Source organism: Lethenteron reissneri, chromosome 26 (assembly GCF_015708825.2).
Source record: "Lethenteron reissneri isolate LAM-NWPU_2019-01 chromosome 26, ASM1570882v1, whole genome shotgun sequence".
NCBI classification, from domain to species: Eukaryota; Metazoa; Chordata; class Hyperoartia; order Petromyzontiformes; family Petromyzontidae; genus Lethenteron; species Lethenteron reissneri.
In genome coordinates, this window is record NC_083804.1 from 813,972 (window position 1) to 835,243 (window position 21,272).

Consider the following 21,272-nt stretch of genomic DNA (forward strand, 5'->3'; position numbering starts at 1 on the left):
CCCTCCATCTCCCACCCACACCCTCTCCCCACCCCCCCCCTCCCCCCCCACCACCTCTCCCCACCTCCCCCCCACCCTCTCCCCACTCCCCGCCTCCATCGCCCCCCCACCCTCTCCCCATCTCCCCCCCCACACCTCTCACCACCTCCCCCTCGCATCTCCCCCCACCCCTCTCCCCACCGTCCCCCCCACCGCTCGTCCCCACCTCCCCCTCCTCTCCATCCCCTTCCCTCCCCCACCCTCTCCCCACCTCCCCCCTCCATCTCCCCCCTCTATCGCACTGACGCAGGACCCACGGCCCCACGGCAGGGTGGGTGGGTGGGGAAGAGGCGTGACGTCATCACGCACGAACCCGGCTCAACGTTGTGGAATTCGGATGACGTCATCACGCAGATGCGTGTGGCGGCGTCATCTCCGCGTCAGGAATTCCAGGCAGGCAGGAATCCAGCCAGAAAACAATCCGATGGTGTATCAATCTCATTCTACATCGCTTTGCGTACAAAGTACTCAATCCATCCCACGACCGTGCGTGACACCCTCACCTGCGGTAAACCATCAAGGCGAATGGGTCGGAGTGCGTGAGAGCGGAGGGAGGGCCGTAAGTTGAGGTCATGGCATGGGAATGTGGGGGGTGAAGTCGTTTTTCAAACAAAAACATGAACAACGTTCATAAGTGACCTTGCCTGGGAACAGAAAAGATACTGCGTGTTCATAAGATGGGTCCAAGTCGTGTGTCTCTGTGTTACGGAGCAGTGTGTCTGTCTTGTGTGTTGTTGTAACGCTCTTACCCACCCCGACTGGACATCTGCGAAAAATAGCTGGACAGGTCATCGGATTCCTCCAGCACAAAACATATTCTGATTCTGTGTTAATAACGACGACGGTGAGGTTTGTCTTTCTATCATTTGTGTTCAAGTGTACAACAACATCGTCATCAACCATGGTCAACCCACTGCTGGATAAAGGCCTCCCCAAGCCGCTGCCATCTCTCACGAGCCTCAAACAATCCAGGTCGTTGGCCTTCCTCCGCATCTCCGATCGGCACGGTGGGCTACGTAGGATGCGAAAGACGTTCAACGTACACACATCGCACCCCCACGGGTCACGTGACATGTTTGTTCTTGCAGCAGAAGAGATCCCACCAACAGAACTTCGATCGCAAACAAAACGTGGAGAATGCGCCACAGTGTTACACCCAGACAGCTGGACATTCACAATGTCGCTTCTCACGCTAATGTAAGAATTGACTTGGATACGCATTGGGCCGTTCTTGTGAAAAAAAACGAAACCGATTCAATTGCGAGCGGTGTCCCTGGTTAAATCTCTCAACTCAGAAGTAGCAAACGATTTAAACTGGAACCCGTGGTCTGTCTCCGTGGGGACCTCCCTGGCTCCTGCCATGACAATGGCATTGGCGCCACTGGCTCCGAGCCACCGTGGGGCCCCGCATTGCCTCGAGCCATGAGTGGCGACGTCACGGCCCCACGTGGGTCCCATGTTTAACCGTGACGTCACAACGGCAGCATGTGGTGCTGCAGGGTTTACCGTCTTCCGCGGAGCGATTGAAGCAGCAGCAGCAGCAGCGACGACGAAGCCGTGCAAGGTCAGCAACCCCCAGCACTCAACTGCCCCCCACTCCCCAGCAGGCATGCCCCCCACCCCACCCATTAATAGACTTTCCACAATTAGCTTGGCCAGGCTTCGAGACAGCCGCCCCCGTCTCGGCCAGCGCAGTATGCCGAGCGACAGCCATCGTGCGGGGTTTGCATGAGCGCTGTGTTTTTTCTGTCGCTGGAGTTTTAATGTTTAATGTTTTCTGGCTGCATTCGTCCGAATTGTTTTCACTTCCATCGCAGGTCTGTGCTAATTTATCGAGGCTCCGTTGCATTTTCAAGTCACTGTTCGTTCCAAAGCCACATTTTTACTTTACAAAAGTAAAATTCACCTTTTGTAGCCCGAATGCGTTGAATTTAAAATGTCTATTTTAAACAGTAATAAAAAAACTACGTTATGTAATTTAGGCCATCCTGACAAGAGGCAATGGATGTTTCATGGGCCTCAACGGGTCTACATTTCATCTCGTTAAATGATTACTATGATTACTAGGACGATTGTTTACCCAGGAAAACCTCAAAGTCTCAGGACTCCTTTTCAGGAGCGCCCTGCCAAGTTCAGTAGATGGGCAATGTTTCACCATACGTAATTCCAATTGAATAAGAATTTGCAGTTAATGTTTCGGTATTGGGATGTTTGGCCATTACCACGTACATTGGAGATTAACATCACACAGCTCAAGCGGATAGCAGTTGGAAACGAAGACGAAGCATATAAAATGTTACCCTTTATTGTTCAAGAGTTATGTACAGATGTACATTTGTTCAAGTAGGAGTACAAATTGCTGGACACACAGTATTTGGATGCTAAACATCAGGCACCTGCTGAAGGGGAATGTAATGGTTCTGCCGAAAAAAGTGCAGCGCTTTGTTGCTTCATTCACAAAAGTTCACGGTCAAGTTTTCATTTTGAAACGTCGCTGGAATGATTACAGAGTGACGGAAAAAAAAAAATCACGAACAAAAAATTGGTGCAGGAAATGTTACAAGTAAAAAAATAATCCATAAAACCAAAACAAAGCATGCTTTAAAACCTTTTCGGGAAAACAAACGTTCACAATGTCTGTTGTAAAATGCACTTGCATAGTTTCAATGAAACGTAGGAATCGACACATATTGCAAATGTTCATTTTAAAAAAACCTAACTTGGTAATTTCAACCTTCACCTATTTAACAATCAGTGCATATCAGCGAAAACTAAAAACGTCTCTTGTCTTCAATATTTGAGCACCATCATCGAGTAGCAGCAACTATCTATACAAAAACCACGGTCATAGAAACCCTCCGTGAAATGATACATTCGTGTGGGGCGTGCCGTGCGAGGCTGCCTTCAATGCCCACCACGTGCTAGCAGTGCGAACCAGGCACCCCCCCCCCCCCGCCGGTGCGCCCGACGCGGCGTTCGCAAAGCGAGCACCACGGAGGGGCCGGCGATCGAGGCGCTTTGCGGTCACCGCATCTCCAGGTGGCCGCCGGGAGGAGGAGGAGCGGTGCCTGCCGGGCGCATCGCAGGCACGCCAATACTCACAGCATCCCACAAGTTGATGGATTGTCACGATTTTCAAGCCGAGAGATTTGATACGAAAAATATTGTTTTGCCTATTATTCATCGGTGTTTTTGTTTGTTCCATCTCCTTTGATCCATTGGCCTTAATGGAGTACGCTTGTTTGTTTTCAGTCAATTTGCATAAATTGTAAATAATTATTGCGCACACGATTGGATGCTTGTATGTGAACATAGAAATTGATTTGAATCTACTCATTTTTGCCTACTCCACACACAGCCCCCATACTCCACACACACACACAGCCCCTCCACTCCACACACACACACAGCCCCTCCACCCACACACACACATAGCCCCTCCACTCCACTCACACACCCTCCACTCCGCTCACACACCCACACCCTCTACACACACAGCCACTCTACTCCATGTAGGAGGGAGCGTAGGAGAAGCCGACAAATGCGTCGTCGGCCTCCTGGGCGCTGCGCAGCGCCGCCTCCTCCTCCTCCTCGCCCGAGCGGCACACGGAGCCCGGCACGGGCTCCTCCGTGAAGGCCGGGTCAAAGTGGCTCAGGTCCGACGGTCCCAGCTGCAGAACGCGCACACAGGTCAGCGTGGTTCATCATCATCATCATTATAGTCATCATTTAATCGCAGTTGACGAGCACAGGGCCAAAGGCTCAAAGCGGCAAATGGCCAGCAGCAAACAGAACTTTTCAAGTTCGCAAATCGATGGATGATACTGTACACAGGCTATTGAATCCAGCAAGGTGATTACGAGAGCTTGAGAAGAGGGGCCTTCGGAGGGAATTCCAAAGTGAAGCGGTAAAATGGAGCTGAGTGAAACTCGTGGCAAACGGGCAAAGTGCAAGGGGGGGCCAAGGAGATGGCAGCAGTCCTGGATCATCGAGTCTCTGTGGATCTATCATGGTCCTTGCACACGCTGCCAAACTCTCACAAACATCCCAATGTCGCAAGACCCTCCTGAGAATGCTTCGATTCTCGACCAGGATACCCTTGACGCGTGTATGCCAGTTAAAATCTCCAGGTCGACTCGGCTCATTGTTTTGATCGAGTACCACTGTAGGAAGAAGTCAGTAGTGCCTGCCATGGGGGATTGTGCAAGTTCCATGATTGACCAAGGAATACCAGGGAGCGTAGGCCCCTGATGGATACCAATAGAGGAGCACTCCTCATGCTCCGTAACGTGGGAGAGCAGTACATGAAGTGTCACGGGACTGGGAAGGCGGCGGTATAGATTGTGTTTTTCTCCCGCAATCTCAAGCGTACCACATTGGGGTCGAAGGGAGGCTTAATCTTCTTGTTGTAGAGGTCTTCCCAGTTGATCGGTGAAAAGAAGACGTGGTTCTTGATTTCCAGCTGCAAGAGATCACACAATTTATGGGAAGTCAGCCAGCGATTCAACTGCGGCCCCTGATGGGAATACAGAACTTCCCCGGCTAAGTTCACGGCTCTCGATGTAAATGTGCCCACCTCATCCAAGCAGGGCTAAGGAAGAAGGGCCAAGCAAAGGGTGAATGTGGCGAGGGCAGGTCAAGTAGTCCAAGGGCCCACAACAAACATTTTACTTTGCACGCACCACCCGCCTTTGAAAATCGCCCAAGGTGGACTACGCAATAACGTTGCTTAAATATCTATGAAATCATAGGATGCACTTTTATTCTCCATATACAGAAGCTGCTATCAAGAAAACTTTTGTCACCACTCGAGTGATAGTCAATTCTGCTCTGGTCCATAAACTAAAACAAGCCGCCGGGCTGCCACAGAGCTGCTGGGCCACCGGGCCACCGGGCCGCTGGGCCGCTGGCGGACAAAAAACGGGGGGAGGGGGCCGCAGGGTGCACGCCGCTTACAAAGTCCCCCTTGGCGCCGAGCCTCTTCTCGCGGTCCTTCTGCAGCAGCCCCTCCAGGATGGAGCGCGTGGCGTTGGTGGTGATGGGCGGCAGCTGCAGCGGCTTGTTCAGGATGTTGTCGTACATCACCGTCGTGTCCATGTTGTAGAACGGCGGCTGCAACGCGCAAGACAAAGATTCAATTATTTTAGATTCGGGATCGCCCCATCATTACGCAAGTCCAAACACCGTTCATTCTTTGTTCATCTCTTGCGGCAGTTTCCCCGCCCCCTCCCCCATCAAATGGGACAGGACAGGTTCTTGAGCAAACGATCATATACAGAGACTATATGTGCTCAACAGTGTCATTGTTTTATATTTGCTTTTACGTAAAAATGTGGAAATGCAAGCGGCTGGATGATGGAGACGACCCCTGCTTCATGTTATTTTATTTTTAAGTACAAATGAACAAGTTATTAATAGAATCAAGCGAAATTATATCATTAGTATTGTATTAAGTGCACCTGTTAATCAAGACACCATTAAATAAATCTTATTACAGCATCTGATGTTTATATGGAAAGGGCAGTGAAGTGGGGGTTATTTTTGTTACGTTATATGTTTTTTATTTATTTAAACCAAGCACCCTTTGCCGAACGCACGACAATGGGACGTGTTACGCCACAAGTTAACCCTCACCACCACAAAAGCTGTGGCGGTAACCATGTAACCACGGTAACCCGCACTGAGTGGTGGGGGGGGGGGGGGACCACGAGGCCGCCCCCACCCCCGTCCCACTGGGCGCAGCCTCACCAGGCCGTAGAGCATCTCGTAGAGCACGGCGCCCAGGCACCACCAGTCCACGGTGCGGTCGTAGGCCTGCTTGCGGAGAACCTCCGGGGCGAGGTACTGTGCACGCACGGCGGGGGGGCGACGGAAGGGGACAGGGCAGGGCGTCACGGCCGGATCTGCCAAGTGCGCTCACAGAACCTGCCTCCTGGCGACTTTAACCGTCAAAGTGGTTCAGCGGCCGAGCGAGCGGCCTTGCCATCCGAAGGTTTCAAAGTTCAAATCCTGGTTGTGGGTTAACCTTCGCCCATCGCTGCTCCAGGGTGGATAAAATAAGTACTACTTTGAGGAAGTTAACAGTGGTTACCGCTTTTGATGGACTCTCCCCTGCCTAAGGAACATGCCATTTCCACCGCCGGCGACTCGGCTGTTTAATATTAAATAAGAAAAGCACCGTCTCAGTACTCATTTGAGCACAAAATCACCAACATTAAAATGCCCACCTCAGTTTGTACAATGACATGTGAAACGAGGCGATGGGTTAGTTGAGAAACTGCTCAAGGTGTGTGTTTAGTCGTGGTGGGTGTCGTCACCTCTGGGGTTCCACAGAACGTGGAGGTGGTGTCGTTGGGGAGGATGCCTTCCTTGCACAGCCCGAAGTCGGTGAGCTTCAGGTGGCCCTGTCACAACCGCATTGCAACAAAGCGTCAGCGGCCACAACTTGAAATCCCGCAAGAAAACAACTCGGCAAGAAAAATAAAACAAATCTGCATGCGGCCGAGATCAACTGAAGCTCACCTCATGATCCACCAGTATGTTCTCAGGCTTCAGGTCTCTGTGAAGACAACAACAACACGCACACGTTAATTACAGAAATCCTAGTTTTTCGCATTAAATTTGGAGCACGCCAGAATGGGTCCCCCAAGAGAGGGAGCGATGAAATCGGTTCGCGTGGAGGAGCTGGGTGGAATTGTTGCTAGCACAAGATCGCAGGAGGTGGAAGCGGCTTGGAGGGGGGGGCGGGGGGCCTTCGTCCAGCAGTAGAGCGAGCATGGCTGACGACAACGATGTAATGACCCTCTGGTAGTGAGCTGTGCGTGGGGGGGGGGGGGCAGGGTCCCGCACCTGTAGACGATGTTGAGGGAGTGGAGGTAGCCGATGGCGCTCGCCATCTCAGCGCTGTAGAAGCGTGCACGCGGCTCCATGAAGCACTGCTCCCGCTGCAGGTGGAAGAACAGCTGCAGCGCACGCGAGAGAGAGCCGGCCGTGAGCAACAGGGACACAATCAATCAGCCCTGCTCAATCCACCGATGGATGAAGGCCTCCCTCGCAAACTTGCGATGCGATCATCGACACAGGGCCTCCACCCGACCCGTGACCTCGCTGCTCGTTCTCATCGTTCCGGCTGTTCGGGTTCGAATGTCTCCTCAATGCTTCTTTATCGCTGCTCATTTCAAGAAGCTGAAGAGACGCGTTTACTTTAACCTACTACAGTTTTGATCGTGCGGTTAGTTGCTGGGCAGCCTTCTCGTCTAATTCGCCACGTGCACCGACATTGACGTCAACGTGACCAGCTGGGCCGTGTCCCGTGCTGCCCGATCGAGATACCGAAGACACCCCCCCCTCCTTCCCACGGCAGCGCGGGCCTCTCCGTGCCACTCACCTCGCCACCGTTGATGTAGTCCAGGACGAAGTAGAGCTTGTCGGTGGTCTGGAAGGAGTAGTGGAGCCCCACCAGGAAGGGGTGCTTCACGTTCTTGAGCAGCACGTTCCTCTCCGCCATGATGTGCTTCTCCTGCAGGATTGGAATCAGAATATTTATGGTGGAGGAATCCGACGAGCGACAAAGCTCTTTGTCCCAGATGCCCCGCACACGGAGACCGGCAGCAGCAGCAGCGGCGCGCCGCTAGCAGCAGCAGCGGCGGCGCACTGCTCTCATGTCAGGCCCCCCCCCCCCCCCCCCCAGCTGCTGCTGGACGAGGGCCGCCCCACCGGGAGTTGTTGTCGCTGCTCACGGCGCGACGTTTTACTTGCTCAAGTTAACGGGAAGTGGTGCCAATCTCGGTTGATGACCCCGAGCCAGCAGTGGAAATATGACAGTCGACTTTGCACAAAGTGACGTTCATTAAAAGTTACACTCCGGAGACGCTGGGAGGATGCGACCTCAAGAGAAATACCGAGAGCACATCATGGCTAATTGCCCACGCCTATGCCAAGTCACTATTTGCAGCACTCCCAATGAATAAATGCAACGCAAGTTGACGCACCTCTTTCCGTTTGAGAATGGACTCCTTTTGCAGAACTTTCACAGCAAAAAACTTCCCATCGGCCTTGTGTTTGGCCAGAAGAACCTGCAGAACACGGCAGCAACATTTAATAACGATTCATAATTATTATGATTTGCTAAAACCGCAAATTTGCACCTCGAGTGAAGAAGGTTCGGCGTCAATGAAATGCATACAGCAAGGCGATTAGTTTCAGGATAAAAAAAACACAAACCTTTCCAAAGCTGCCTTTGCCAATAATTTTCATGAAGTCAAAATCGCTTGGTTTTGCACTAGAAACATAAATGACAACACGCATATTAGAACTTGTACACAAGACCACAACATTGTACATCCTAACAACCGGAACAGGTGTGAATGGGAGCAAGTTTCTAGAGATGAGACACTCACTGAGGGTTTGCAGATGGCCCCAGGTTAATCATCTCAGTTGGAGCCACAGTCTGCTGCTGCTGCTGCTGCACACAGAAGAAAGCGATGCAAATTAACCAAACGCTCCACTGATGTGACAGCATCTCCCACCCCCCCTCCCCCCACCAATGGTCCCTCCCACCAGAACCAGATCCAGCGAGAGCCGTCCGGTTGTTGTGCAGACCCCAGGAAGAGCCGGGGTCTCCGGTGACACCAGCAGCATTCCCATGAACACAGAAGTCTCACGGTGCCACACCCCCCCCCCCCCCAATACCGCTACCAGCCCCCCTCCCCCAATACCGCTACTAGCCCCCCTCCCCCAATACCGCTACCAGCCCCCCTCCCCCAATACCGCTACCAGCCCCCCTCCCCCAATACCGCTACCAGCCCCCCTCCCCCAATACCGCTACCAGCCCCCCCCCAACTGTGCAGCTCCATCAACTCCCAACCTCTTCAGATGGAGGTGGCATCCAACCCCACCATTATTTTTAGCCATGACCCAGATGTATCGACACGTCAGACTGCCGCTGGTGGGTTATTTTACATCTTTGCTCGAGACTGCTAGAACCAGACTGTCCCAGGGACTGCACAATGATTACGGTGCAACATGGCGAGAGACATTCACCCAGCAGCAGAAAATGAATCATGGCCCATGCTGCCGATTATCCGATACACAAAGGTCCTGAAATCAGAATGTCTCTCTCGACTGGAAGAGGAATCCGATGAGCCATGACGCTCTGTTCAATAGATGTCCAGGACGGCCGGGTCAGCAAGTTACAACAGCAATGGGCACATTCCTAGGAACGCCTGCGCCCTGGCCATAGTAACGTGGCGTGGCTGCTCGGCCCGCCACTCACTTTGTTTCCATTGTCGTGGTCGGCCTGTGTGTTGGGGCCGCCGCTGGTGGGAGGCACGGAGGGGCACGTGCACGTGGCGGCGCTGCAGTCACGGACAGCAGCGTCAGTTGGCGTTCACCACTCACGGCGCTCATCAGCAATGATTAGACAATAACAACGAGCATCACTTATCTAGCAAAGACGTTGTAAAAACACGCAACTGGCTCAGTTGCAGCGTTTAAGAGATGCAAATTTAGCAAGTCAATGATAGCAATTTAAGCAACGTTGTTTTGTAGGAGCATTAAAAAAAAACTTTCATTCACACGCTGGCGCCGTTGATTCCACAGTAATTGCTAGGTGCAATATATGCATACAATCAATAGAATACTCGCATGAACTCAATACAGTACTCGTGTTCACTTGTAAGGCGCTGCCGCACGCGACTCGCTCTCGTATAGAGAGAGAGAGGAGGAACCACAGACGAGCGGGAAGGCAGCCGGCGACAACAATTGCCCAAGCTCTGCAATCCTCTCTATGTCAGGGTGTTATCGGCAGCAGTCACGCGAGCGTGCTGCTGCTGCACGGCGCCGGGAGTTGCGGTCGCAATTCGACGCGATGTACAACTTGGGATGATATTGTCGAAAACACGTGCAGTAGGCCGACGTTTCAGATAACGCTTCCTATTCAGAGCAGAAGGGCCATTGCACGAAAGTTTTAAATTACCACACAAGTGTTGGTAGTATTTCCTTTGCTCCGAGTCCGTGGTAAATGTTCCATACCACCAACCCACACAATACACATCTACGAAGTCGGGCAATAACAGCGCGACTGCGTTCAGAGCGTGACGAGCGGGATGACGGGGGGGGGGGGTGTTCTAATCAGAGATCGCAACAACCGGAGAGCGACCGTCGTGTCTCTTCCGTACGAGCCACGAGACCCGGCATGGCTCGGTAGCTGGCGTGCATCTCGTTTGGGAAGAGGAGCACAGAGGCCAACTCACCTTTTACACACGGCTTGGTGGTGGTCCGTGGCCACGAGCTTGTGCACGAAGTCATTGAAGCCAGCTCCCCTCTGCTTGAGGAATCCTGCGCCGGGAGCAAGCCGCGTGGGTGACAATTAGCGAGAGGCAAACATCACGAAAACATCGCCCAGCGCGCGTACCCATCGCCGCACGTGGCTGCCGCATCGCCGCTCGGCGCCGGTGTCGCCTGCGCCCTTTACCCAGCAGCACGGAGGCCAGGCCCCTCATCCTCGTGGAGCTCAGAGCGCCGACGATGTCTTGGTCCACCAGCATCACGCACCCGGCGGGCGGTGTGGAGGTCGTGGCTGGACGGATGGGCGAGCGAGCGCTGCCGGATGGATGGATGGATGTATGGCTGGTTTGGTTGAAAAGGTGGCTGGGCGGACGAGGAGTGTGTGGCTGGTGGATGAAGAGTGTGTGGCTGGTGGATGGGCGGGAGGGGCGCGGGGCCAAGCGGCTCCGCCAAACCGCTGGAGCGCCCCTCCGAGCCGGCGAGCCAAGGCAGCGTTCACAGTGTCCACTGCCTTGCGCCTGCCGGGCAGGGCTTTTATAGCGAGCAGGGAGGTCTCACATCTGGTGTCTGTTCCTCCTCCCGCTATCCCCATCCCCCACTCGTCACACCCCACCCCCACTCTCGCCATACTGGTAAATCCCGACCCCTCCTCGTCTCTCCTCCCTTCATCTCACGTCGCGTGTGACGCACAAACCCCCATCACATCCACACAACGCCGCGAGGACGTTCTGTACTGGACCGCCTTTGTCTTGCCCGCGAGATGCGAGCCGGACTGAACCTGCTATAACCGGGCCGCCGCATCAAGACGCACTCTCCCATCGCCGCGGGCTACGCTGCCTCGCTCCCCGATCTCGGCTTTGTTTACTTTCTCAGTCGGCCCGCCCCTCCTCGTGTTTCTTGCTGGGGGGGGGGGGTGAAGTCTCGTGTCACTGTCGCCGTTTGACGGGGGAGGGGGGGGGGCTCTCTCCCCTAAATGCCTCCACCGTGGCCGTTCCACCACTACCCATGGTGGACGATGCCACACGATCCCCGGTTATAAACTAAATGTAAAAAGGAGCACCACGCGTTCGTCAATAACGCTGGCTTAAAGAAGTTCGTACTGGCGACGTTTAGAACAATGGATTTTCTTTACAGGAGAGAGATAATCGGTGGTGCTTGTGCACCACTGCCAACGTGGAATAAACAAAACGACTGTTGACCTTGGTGGTTTTAGTTCTCTTTGTTTAGTTAAAATGGTGTTCTCTTTGTTTAGTGATTGACGAATTGTTGAACTAAATCAAAGTTGCAACGCTCAACGTTGGTTTTGACGTCGGCACACCGCTCGTAATATATCCAGGATGCCTACACGCAATGTAATTGTTTCGCGTCAGAGTGAACTATCTTCTAATTCTTCTGCTGATGTCCATGGCGCGCGCACCGCGCTCTTTAGTCAACGATCGTGAATGAGTAGCATACATCACGGGATCAGAATCAGAATATTTGTACTGCAGGAGGAATCCGATGAGCCATGAAGCGCTTGTTCACAGACGTCCGGTAGGGACGGGTCAGAAGGTGACAACAACAAACGGCACAAACCCACGGTGGGAGGGCAAAGTATAGGAAAGGTAATCAGAAAACGTATATATGCAAATAAAACTAAACTATTGTTGAGCTTACCAGGTAAAGCCCAATGAGCTATTAGAATTATTTTCCAGAAGCGACCTGGCCACAAATGATAGCTCCACCAAGGGGTTGATCACGTGGAGCTTTATAGCAGCAACCTCGTGGGAGGTTGTGGAGTCTTGAGGAGGCCTTCAGCCAGCAGTGGATTGACCATGGTAATCGTTGCAGACGTGAACACACCGTCCGCATTTTTCACACGCGGTTGCTGTAACTTAACCTCATTCTCACCCAACACGAATTAAAAAAACAAATTCCTGAAGCCACCGCGTGGGCAACGGATTAAGTTTTACTGACGTGGTGGAACAGACCCCGCGCCTCTCTTATTTAAACTGCATTACTTATGCAGCGCAAGTCACCGTCTGTATTATCTATCCGTTAATGAGGGTCTATACACAACTGAGGCGCTGTGGCTTTCGCAAGCGAGGCGCTCATCGCCGTGGTCAACGTTGTCACGCACCCGGCTCCCCTGCCAGGTGGAGAGGCCACCCCGAGCGATCGCCGCTCTGGACACGCGGATCAGAGAGAACGGCGGAGGCAGGTTGAGACACGTACAGTGGAGCGAGCGCCTGTTCAGGTGTCTCGGTGGATTGTTACGTCGCGGAGGGGAGGGCCTTCATCCAGCAGTGAATCCATCACTGCTGATGATGATGATGATGACAGCTCTCATCTCGAGAGATGAGCCGAGTGCTCAGCTCGCGAGTTATTCACGCGGCCTCACCACGGCTGCTGCTGCCGCTGCTGCTGCCGCTGCTGCCGCTGCTGCTGCTGCACGCGGAATTATTGATGGGGCCGTCTGACCCGGGTCACCTTTCAACAAACCCGAGCCCCACGCTGAGCAGCACAGGGGCACGGCTTGGTATCTCGTCGCGATCAACGCGTTCTCTGGATTACAACAGGCCACGGAGAGGAAGACGCACTCCAGAACAACCTCCGTCGAGGCGTGGCGAATTAACCTCATCCAACAGTGGACTGACATCAGGGCAGAATATTTAAATCGACAAACTAGAAGCAATAAACAAAATAGGGTGACATTTTGGGCAGTGACCCTCCCAAGGTATAACTGGAGTCAAACTTTAACATTTTAAAGCCATCACCTACTTCCTGTATTGCGTGATATGGACAGGTCCATGGTCCAGTCTTTATGGACTCGTTCTAAGTAGGTCGGACACCGTATACTGTCGGCTTTAAAGCTCTGCGTGCCTTGCAACTCTGCGGGTAAAGGGTGCCATGTGGCTGGGAAAGGCCCTGTTTAATATTTGTGCCATTTTCAGGTTTCGCTAAATCTATGACGTGTTCGGTGTTCTCTCTCGTCGTTGTTGCAGAGAGGTTCGCGACACAAGTGCCACGGCCGTCCTAGTCAATACTGCGGGAATAATAATGATGATGATAATAACCAAAGCACTCAGCGCCGTCTGCTGTACGATGAACGTCAAAGATCCCGTGACATTATTCGACAAAGAGGACGAGGCATGTGCCGGCGTGATTAGGTCCACATTTGAAGAAGAAGAAGAAGAAGAAATCCCTGCAAATAGCTCAGTGGTAAAACACAAAGCTACATCGCTCCCTGAGTGGAGGTTCTCCTGGGTAGATGTACGCGAGAGTGTTTACAACAACGACAACAACAACAACGACGACAACAACAACAACGATCGTCGCGCAGGTCCCAGACTCAGGGGCGGGCCCCCTCCCCCACAGCCACTGGAAGGAGATCGCGCGCCTCGAGACGCGTCTCGTGTCAGTGTGCGCTCAGCTGATGACCAACGCAGTTGAAATACAATGGCAGTCGTGGTGGTGGTGATCGTTAGAGCATCGTGCAACACTGGGCGATTACACCACGGGCGACGCATCACCTCGGTCTGCTCTTGTTTTAATTTACATGTGTTCATTATTTGGTTGAAATGAGATAATTGAGCTTATGTTTGTCCAATAAAGTATTTTACTAGAAAGAGATGTGCGCGTGGATATAATGATTACATTGTACAATATCAGTGGCTACAATTTGAAGCGGTCTGCGCCGTGTCTCTGAGTGCCTCGTCAATTGCTATCGGCAGTCGCTGGGCTCATCACCGCGAGGGCGGCTTTCATCTCAGGATGCGGCCCATTGTTCTCTGCCTCTCAGGAGCTCGCCGATTGCTTCTCCATCCCGCGTCACTTCCAGTTTTGCCAGCTGGGTGTGGGGCCCTCCCAGGGCGTCGCTCTCTGGCTGATGATGACCCCGCGAGTTCATGCAAATGGGGCGGTGTGTGCGTGGCACAAAGGCGCTCAGCGTGTCTGCAGGCAGACATTGAGCAACCGGCTTCCTTGTAAAGAAGCGCTGATGGGGGGGGGTGGGGGGTGGAATGACACAATAGTGCACAACACAAATAAGCACACATTTGTTTCCCCGCGTAAATGGAATTGTGTACACATCCGATCGACCACATGTCCGTCGAGTGAGTGGATTCTTTCCGCGGTGTTTCGTCGGCAGTCATACTCGCTGAAGGCAATGCCGGGGCGGACTGCCCAACGTTTCGATATGGGTCCGAGCTCAGTATCATCACGAAGCGTCGTCGTGGGGAATGCAGCAGACTACGCCTCGTTCCCATACCTCTCTCTCCACAACAATGACAGTGTGTAACACCGCCCCCACGCTCACCGACTCGGGGTCACTGCACTCATACCCTGGGTTAAGGGTTTTTGTTACTCATTATCAATAAGAGACCCGCACTAATATCGTTTTTGTGTGAATTCTAGGGAGGGCAGGGCTGCCTGCGAGTCATGTTCCAACAGGTATGTGCCACGCGTAGAGGTGGCGTTCACAAACCTCCTGTATATCGCAGTGATATGTACGGTTACAGGCTGTGCTGTGGTGTGAATATTTCACAAGACAGGAGGTATTTTAAGACCAAATACTTCCCGTTGCAATAGTCAAAAAAACACTGACACGTCCACAACTGCTCGCCAGCATCTTACATAAGAGATATTGCATTAGTGTTGTCACTATTATGATGCAAGCCCTTCAATAGCGTTTTCATTCACTCACAAATATTATTTCTGAACCCATTCCACACGCAGTGCGCATCAAGGCACATAGAGGAGCGCCCGTTGCCCAACTGCTGCGCTGTTTGGGACACGGTGTGATATGATAATGGGGTGAGATAGTGGTATTTTATGTGACGTGCTGGTGTAAGATGCGGAATTTTTGTAAACACTGTGTGTTTTGTAATTGTGCGCACATCTCGCAATGTAAATCAATCGACTGTAGATTCGCAATCGCAAGGTGGTTGGAAGGGGATTAGTTTGGTCCAATATTGGGATCGGAGAGAATCCGATGGGGATCATTTACATCCTGAATCCCAAATAGGAATTCCCCTTCCCTTGCTTCGCCTATTCCAGTCGGAGCTCTCGATGAGCGAGCGCCGATGATGTCCCACACAGCGCGCGACCCTATTTGTTTCCCCAGTACGGATGTTCGCCCAGCCCAGCGGCGTGGGCTGCTCGTTATAGGCAGAGTCAACATCGGGGAGGTCGCTAGAACAGGTCCAGATGCCGCGTGCCATGGCCGGGACTCGAACCGAGGTGGTCGAGATTTGTCAGTAAAGTTACAGCGGCGTGAAGAGTGATCGCGTCGCTCGCGCGTGGCCGAGTTCCCATGGTGTGTGTGTATGTATGTGTGTATGTGTGTGTATGTATGTGTGTCAGTCTATCTATAGGACGACACCTGTTGACGTCACACAAATCAGTACCTATTTTATCAACCCTCAGTAGACGATGATGACGATGATGGACCTCCCGTCCGACTGCGAGCACTTTTACCCCCAGCAGCAGAGCGAGTCTGCCGGACTGTAGCGCGACACAGTCCCTACTCGACTCTAACAATACAGTCTGTAGCGCACTGTTGTGTCAAGCGAGGTTGTGCTGGTTTTGTAGACGCGTGTGTAAGTGCACAGGCCCGGCCGATGCTCGCGACTCCAGCCACCTGCAGCCGCGGAGGCGATGCGCGCGGTGCAGCAATGGGGCAGCGCATGCGATGGATAACAGCAGCTGCAGGTGAGACGCGATGCAGGTGAGCGGCGAGAAGTGACGGCGTGTTACCTTTGATGGAGTGGCTGTGGTGGTGCTGGTGAGTGGTGGTGGAGGTGGAGGAGGAGGAGGAGGCTCGCTTCATGATGCCTCCTTCACGAGCCCCGGCTTCTGAGCCTCTTCTATCCCACAGCGAGCGCTTCTGGCACGTCCCCGCCGTTACCGGTTGGGTAGGATCTCAGCGCTTCAACAAAAAAAATAACAGCAGCAGCAGAAGCAGTCAAGGCTCGGGGCTGTCTCGCCTGGCTGAGCGGGGCGGACTTTGGCAGCGCGCCTCGTAGTTCCTTGGTGTTCTTCTCTGCTCCGCGTCACCCCGCACGCATTCCTCTTGCGCTGTGCATGCCCGCAACCTCCACAGCCTCTCCACGGATGCATCGATCCCTCGAGAGATGGCCCCTCTGTGTTGTAACCACGTTGCTGTTCTGCATCGTGTCCGACGTTTTGCCGCACGTACTGGGAGCTGCTTCAGGAATCACTCGCGTTCTCCACGAACTGTGCTGGCTGCCTGCTTTAGGTGGTACAACCCGAAAACGTCCTTGTTATTCCATTCATTGTTAACGTGTTTCACGTGGGAAAAACCCGCGAGGATGGAACGTCTCGTCGGCAAGGGTGGCCAGGGTGATAATTGACACAAAACGGCAAACGCGAATGACACTCAGAAACACACACCATCACAGCCTCAGTTCACGCCAACGACATTCCTTTATAATAATATTGTATTATTACATCAGAGACTTATTAGGTACAACCGTGAAAACCAACACATTTGCCAAATTAGAAAGTCACCTGCAAATTATTCAATTGGGATTACACTTGGCAAACATCGCCCCCTACTGGCAGAATAATGCCCCTTTGCAGGCCAGGTGCTTCACGAATGTAAAGCATTATACACGCGTCAGTCGCATCGTCTTCAGCTTGCTCTGGCCAGGACTGAGTATCTCGCTCAATACATTCTGGGTCGCTGGTAGAATGCGAGTAGGAAGGTAACGAGCAACCACAACACCAGAGCGAGATGAATACTCGATGTGGAGTGCCGGGTGCGGAACTATTTTATCCGTCCAAAACATACGTAGGGGAAATGCAGCCCTGGGCATGGTAACGATGGATTTTGTTTGTGCCCTGCTATTTGTGGAAACAAATGTGTTTGTTCTATTCGAGCCAACACACAGCCCTGACCGTCTCCGCGAAGGCCAACTCGGCGGCGTGGCTGCGTGGCCCGACTCGGGACACCTGGGGGCCCGACTCGGGACACCTGGGGGCCCAACTCGAGACACCTGGAGCCCACATCGTCTCCACCACGCGCTGGGTCTCCACCACGCGCTAGTGACTCAGAAATGCAAGCACTCGGATATCTCCCCCGGAGATCGGGCAGGGGGTATGGGAGTTCTGCTTCCTTTTTGCTTTAAATATTACACTTACGTGTTAATCATACACTGCAGTGCATTTTCAAGTAGCTGTGAACTCCCCCGTGTACAGTTTGCACCAGTGGTTCAGTTTAAACGTGGTCTAAACATCGCCGCGCCCCGCAGAGCGGCAGCTTGCGAGTCTAATAATCTTCCAAATTAAACTCTCCTATCTCGTTATTTGCTTAATCTTCGTCGACGGCGCTGGTCACACGGACGACCTGCCCCCATGACGGGAGAGCTTCTGACCACAAAGCAAACAGGCCGCAGCCTCCATTCAGCTTCCCCAGGCAGACTTCATGCGAGCCTCCTCCAGGACGCACGCCGCCACACGAGAGACACCCCGTGCACACATTGGCCCTGCGTAGATCACAACGCAGATGAGCAGGCATTGTGTCTCCTGCACATGCCGGTCTCTCCGCGTAAAACGAACTAAATAAAACAATCTTTGTTACACAATCTGTGTAGATAAAGTCGTCATTCATTACTCCTAGTCGGTGATCAGAGACAATTCATCTGATTAGTGTCACCGTCTGCAAATACATTGTATCTTTTACAAATAAACAGTAACTGGAGGCACACATAACAAACTTAGCGCATTAGTCAAAAATACTGTGATCCTTGGTTATAGCCCACTAGATAATGAGTTTAGTTGCTGGTTGCGTACGTTGATTGATTTCATTGAAATTAATACACGTGCAGCCCAGCACATTGTCATCATGAGTCCTTACAGGGCCCACTGCAATGTTACTCCGAGCGGAACGAGTGTCCTTACCAACTGAGCATTGCACAGACTCGGACTCTGTATTCTGTATCTACCTCGCGTTATCAATGGGGCGGGGACGTGGCCGAGCGAGAAGGCGTTTGTCATCGCAAAGGTTCAAGGTACGAGTCGAGTGGCCGCCCGGGTTATTCCTTTAGATGTAGTAACCATATATAATCTTGATTTGTATATAGCCATATATACATTGCGCAGTCTGCTTCTGTGCACGTTCAATATCTCGCGATGTAATTCGCAAGAGTAGACGACTGTGTGCCAGCGTCATGGTGCAAATTTGGATTTAAAAAATTCGCTACATTTGTAATATTTCTCACAAACGACTCAAGTGGCATACCAGCATCGCCAGGTTACTACAAAACCTGCAGGACCCGCCTGGCAAAAAGGAATCAGCCTCAGTGTGTAAATTCCTGTGTAAACACGCGTGCCAATAAGAATACATATGAATGAGCAATATTGCATCATGTGGACATAATAATAGGAAGTGGTTTTTTTGGGTCTATTAATTCAACGACGGCGAGTGGATCGTTTGGAGAGGTGCGAGTGGTGATGCCGTCCGGCACCCTCGGGGCACTCATCTCGTCCTCGACCCACATCGCCGAGGGCCACACTTTCCATCTCAGCGCGAGCTGAAGCTCATGGAGGGGGCTCCCAAGACTAGCAACAGCTTGTGATCCCACTTAGCTAAAATCAATATTGATCAGACGATGGGTGATACGATGTTTGCGATCGGGATCTCGTTTGGACTTTGTGTTGACTCATTTACCGAATGCGTTGATTGCGTGCTTGAGCAGACAATAGCTTTGTAAAGTCTCCTTTGTAACGAGAGGCTGTTTCTGGAGAGGTCGTCTCGCACAGAGACGGAGAGGGCACTCAGGACAGCAGGGGCCTTGGCAGCTCCCATGCATGGCAGGATGACGAGATATTACCATAACCCATAGGTTTGTCAATCAAATAATTACAACTTAACGTAATGGCCTCCTGGTGTACGAGGACACCCCGCTTATCCATCCGTGTTTTTTGATTCTATGATCTTATCTTTGGCGACTCCTTGATCTTCAATTTATGGGGGAGATATCTAGACAAGTTCCTCCATGCACGTGTTGCTGTCGTTGTGGGGTCGCGGCTGGGAGCGGTCTCTACTGCGGTCAGTGTCCCGTCGCCGGGTCGTCAACAAGAGGCGCTTCTCGTCCCATCGCCGCTGCTGCTTTCTCGACGGAACCCGACGGGCTGCTGCTGCTGGGGGAGTCTGCTCCCCGGACACTTTAAAAGCCCGACGTAAAAAATAATTTACCCGACCCATCAGCCATTCGGCCTTCTGGGAGTGCATCTTATCAGCAGCATTGGTTCAACACAAGAACACTCTTGGAGCGAATTTGACACAGTGTGTCGTCAACCTTCGTTATGGCTACTTTATCAAGGTTAGACGTGCCGATTGCTCTCTTGAAGAAAAGACATCAGAGAGCTGTGCAACACAGCCGTGATAACGTATGCAGTGTTTTTAATGTGTCCTGTACTAAAACAAATACTCTGTGGAGAGATTGACTTGCCTCTGTCTATTTGTAACCTGCAATGCAACAGCACGTCACAAACATGCTTCGTACACTATTTCTGTTTCAGGACATTCCTCGAAGACACCGGTGGTGTAACTATCAACCGCATCAGACCATAAACAGGCCGATGTGCAAATCTTTTTCCTAAATGGAAAACAAAAGGGTACAGCTTCAGGAGTCCGGCTGTGGCCACACAATACGAACTATGGACCGCAGAGTAAACCGCTGTGGTCAGCACTCCTTCAATAGAGGTGGAACAGCAACACCGCAGCGACTCTCTCACGAGGCCCTCTCTCGTTTCTAGCGGGCATCGGCATTGGTGTTTAGCTCCTGAAAAAAAAATCGCCATTCTAAGCAGATAATAGTTTATGACACTCTGTAATACTGGCACCACATGTTTCTGTTTCACTGTTCATCTCAAGCTAAACATGATTACTCTATTGTCCGAGGCCAGAGGTGTTTCTCCGCTCAAATACACATTAAGCCGTGCTCATATTTTTCTATAGGTCTGAGCCAGTGGGGGAAATTCCGCATTCCTGTCAGGAATCAATATTTCAATGAAACAACAACCAATGCTGGCTTCCCACGAAGCGGTTCCTGTTTTATCCATCCTGGAGTGTGCTGAATTAGTCCTCTGCAGTGTCAGTTCGCCGGATGTATATACAAACAAGTAAACACACACGCACGCGGGGACATGCTTGGGGATCAAGTGACAAATTATCTTCATTTTAGAAAGTCTGATGTTGGCCACATCTACCCACTAATGATATTTGCACAGTGTTTCCAAAACACATCATCGGCTCATTTAGGAGAAAATAAACACGCTCAGCTGTGTACCGACTCGACTCGGTGTGTGCAGTGGAAACACGCTCGGAAAATTCTAGTTTCCACATTTAAAAAGCCACCACAACTTAGCTGTTTTTTCCTCCCCTCTTTTGTAATACGATTCCGTATAATTACAGTCCGTTCATGCTACGCAGGCAGGGCAGCAGTGGTGGGGTGGTGAGCGCACTGCGCTATGAACCCGGTACACCTGAGTTCGATTCCCGGCACACGGCTAACATCAGTGGCGAATGATGTCTGAATGGATTCTCCCTCACCAACCCGTACTAACCAGCAGGAGGAAGCGTGGTTACACAACCCGTATTTCTGACATGGCATCGCTATCATCCAGCAGTGGATTGACTATGGGCTTTGAATTTTTATTTTTAAAATCGCACTCAAAAGTTTCAATTAAAAATAGACTTGCACTCATAATTTAATGTGTATGGATGGAATAACGAATAAACGTTTTCAGAACTTAATATGATAAACAATCCTGCAAGGTGCAACGTTCGGAATGCAATAGGACAGAGATACCCCGTGTAGCCTCCACAGACTTTTGGGGCGAGTTCTGTTCGCGAGCACCTACGGAGGCCGGCACGGCTCACAGGGCGGTGGTGTGTTCAGAGCCATGCCCAGCCACCTTTGCCTCTCTTTGCCTCTCTT

General features: G+C 52.0%; 1 protein-coding gene across 4 annotated transcripts; it reads right to left on the reverse strand.

The window, feature by feature from the left end:
* Positions 1–2,328: 2,328 nt before the first annotated feature.
* LOC133347440 (serine/threonine-protein kinase Sgk2-like) lies at positions 2,329–16,294 on the reverse strand. Of its 4 annotated transcripts, none has more exons than XM_061559689.1 (14): positions 16,063–16,294; positions 10,293–10,377; positions 9,314–9,395; positions 8,439–8,503; positions 8,263–8,320; positions 8,031–8,114; positions 7,427–7,558; positions 6,889–7,001; positions 6,562–6,598; positions 6,357–6,443; positions 5,788–5,883; positions 4,996–5,151; positions 4,412–4,501; positions 2,329–3,710 (listed from the first exon to the last, which is right to left on the reverse strand). In XM_061559689.1, the coding sequence occupies exons 1-14, from the start codon at positions 16,133–16,135 to the stop codon at positions 3,543–3,545; spliced, it is 1,326 nt and encodes a 441-aa protein (XP_061415673.1). In that variant the 5' UTR covers positions 16,136–16,294; the 3' UTR covers positions 2,329–3,542. The 4 variants fall into 4 exon arrangements, with proteins under 4 accessions (XP_061415673.1, XP_061415674.1, XP_061415672.1 ...); XM_061559690.1 differs by lacking the exon at positions 16,063–16,294 and adding an exon at positions 10,514–10,844 and having other exon boundaries at positions 8,439–8,500; XM_061559688.1 differs by lacking the exon at positions 16,063–16,294 and adding an exon at positions 10,514–10,844.
* Positions 16,295–21,272: the final 4,978 nt, after the last annotated feature.

What these genes read in the sequence shown, in the direction of transcription:
- LOC133347440 (XM_061559689.1), bottom strand. Translation starts at nt 16,135, where the DNA reads ATGAAGCGAGCCTCCTCCTCCTCCTCCACCTCCACCACCACTCACCAG. An exon ending in CCATTCTCAAACGGAAAGAG is followed by an intron (nt 7,559 to 8,030) that starts GTGCGTCAACTT and finishes CCAATCCTGCAG; the next exon opens with GAGAAGCACATCATGGCGGA. An exon ending in TCGGCGCCAAGGGGGACTTT is followed by an intron (nt 4,502 to 4,995) that starts GTAAGCGGCGTG and finishes GATCTCTTGCAG; the next exon opens with CTGGAAATCAAGAACCACGT.